Source organism: Nothoprocta perdicaria, unplaced genomic scaffold (genome assembly GCF_003342845.1).
Source record: "Nothoprocta perdicaria isolate Ctin4 unplaced genomic scaffold, notPer1 scaffold_218, whole genome shotgun sequence".
In the NCBI taxonomy this organism is placed as follows: Eukaryota; Metazoa; Chordata; class Aves; order Tinamiformes; family Tinamidae; genus Nothoprocta; species Nothoprocta perdicaria.
Window position 1 is genome coordinate 1,266,852 of NW_020455399.1, and position 2,126 is coordinate 1,268,977.

The 2,126-nt window shown below is 72.3% G+C and overlaps 1 protein-coding gene across 1 annotated transcript in view; it reads right to left on the bottom strand.

Annotated features, from left to right (window-relative positions):
- Window positions 1–2,126, bottom strand: part of SSBP4 (single stranded DNA binding protein 4) — a 10,098-nt gene extending 7,972 nt beyond the window's left edge. The window contains exons 1-4 of the mRNA XM_026038805.1: window positions 2,116–2,126; window positions 1,134–1,206; window positions 966–1,027; window positions 210–294 (exon numbers count right to left, since the gene is read on the bottom strand). Of these exons, the coding sequence (XP_025894590.1) occupies window positions 210–294; window positions 966–1,027; window positions 1,134–1,206; window positions 2,116–2,126 (231 nt within the window). The remainder of the gene's footprint in view (window positions 1–209; window positions 295–965; window positions 1,028–1,133; window positions 1,207–2,115) is intronic.

Below are 2,126 nucleotides of genomic sequence, written 5' to 3' on the forward strand. Positions count from 1 at the left end.
CACGCGTGCTGAGAACCCTCGCACTCACTCCACACGTTCCCTGTGCAGCCACGGGCGCCAGCCCCCCCGCAGGGCTGCGAGGCCGGGGGAGGCTGGGGCAGGGAGGCCGGGGACCCCCCCCCAAGCCGGGATCCCGACGCCGCAGGATCCGGACACACCGGGATAACGGGCGGGGGGGCGGGATGTGCCCGGGCACCCCCCCTACTCACGTAGTCCTGGAAGGCCTTGGGCTCGCTCGGCTGCTCGCAGGGCTCGCGGCGGTCGGGCGCCGCGCAGTACAGGTCCCAGAAGACGCTGTGGGGACAAGGGGACCGTCACGGGACGGGGGGGACACGGGGGGGTCCCCCTCATCCCGCCCCCATCCCCGCCGGCGCCGGCCAGGCTGAGCCCTGCCGCGCTCGTGACACCTGCGCGCGGCCCCTTCCCCGGGGCCTCCCGCCGCCCGCTCCGTGTTTTCCCTRGAAACGGTTGCTAGGAACATCAGCTGGAGCCCGGCTCGGATTCCTGGGACTTGACATCAGGCRGCAGCATCCCAGGATTGGGGGGGGGGGGTGCCAAGGATGCCCCCCTGGCTCCTGCCTGGGATTTCCCAGCGGTGCGCGGGGGGTGCGGAGATCCCGGYGGGATCACGGCACGGATGGGGACAGGCCGGCGGCTCCCGGCTGCTCCTCGGGAATGGGGTGACCCGTGGGGATGGGGTCTCCCCGCCGGGGGGGGGGCTGGATCCGGGCGCCCGCGGCGGCTCCTCTGGCTCCAGCGCCAGGAGGAGGTGGGAGCCCCCGCACCCCCCCCGCCAATCCCGGCTCCGGCTGCATTTCGGGGCCGCCCAAATTGGATCCATATGGAGCAGCCGGGCTCGGCGGGGCCCGGCCGCGGCRGCCAGGACACAGCCGGGAAGCAGGATGGGGGCAGCGGCTCTCGTGACGCCCCCTCCCCAACCCAAATTCCAGCCCCCCGGCACTAACCACCACCAGGAGTGCAGGAAGCCGGGGGGTTCTCCCAGCGTGATGTTCTTCTCCCACCGGATCTGCAGGGCGGGAAAGAGAAATGGGGGGGTCGGTTACCATTATCCTGGGCGGGAAGCACCCAGGGGGTGGCGGGATGCGGCAGATCCGGGGGGATCCCGCTCTCACCTCGGACAGGAAGGTCTGCGCCGACTTCTGCGCGCCGACGTGCAGCAGGTACTCGTAGACGTAGAGCGCCAGCCTGCGGAGCGGGGGGTCAGGGTGGTCCCGCAGCCCCCTCCGTCCCCTCGTGTCCCCTCGTGTCCCCTCGTGTCCCCACGGGGCCTCCCAGCGGGGCAGCGCACCCCCACGCCGCTCCGGAGCTCCCCGTTATCCACAGCATCCCGAGAGGGTTTAACGGCGCTCCCGGGATAAGCCGGGTGCCGGCGCCGTCCTGGAGGCTCCAGGACCGTCCCAGCGGGCACGGAGCTTGGAGCATCCGCCTGCCGGGAAGGGTGCCAGGGCCCAGCGACCGCACCTGGGAAAGGCTCCCGCCACAGGTGGATGCTGCCCGGAATAAAACGGGAGGAGGAAGTCCCCAYTGCTCTGGATAAAAGGTCGGAGCCGTCCGGCATCTCCGGGCTCGGCTCCGTATTGCGGGGCTGCCCGGCACCCAGCCCCATCCCGGCAGGAGCTGCTCATCCCGCGGGGCCCGGGTAGGCGCCGGCCTTTCCCGGTGCTCCCGGAGGTGCCCTGGGAGATCCGGAGCAGCACCGCGGGGGTGAAGGATGCGACACCTTCACACGGGACACCGGGATTCGATGCTGCGGGGGCTACAGGAGCCGCAGAGGGGGCGGCCGGCGGTCAGAGCGGAGCCGGGGGCGCCCGGGGCCCCGCTGCTCCCCGCGCCCCCCGAGCGGGCACGACGCGGGCGGCTCCGGGGGACGAGTCAGGCCGGGGCGGTGGGCGACGGAGCCGGGGGGGCAGCGTCGGGATGGAGGATGCATCCGGCTGCATCCCGAGGGCTCCCTGTGCACATCCCGTGTGCATCCCAAGGGCTCCCCGTGCACATCTCACATGCATCCTGCCTGCATCCCACACGTATCCCATGTGCATCCCGAGAGCACCCTGCACGCATCCCATGTGCATCCCGCCTGCATCCCGCACACACCCCACGCGCAT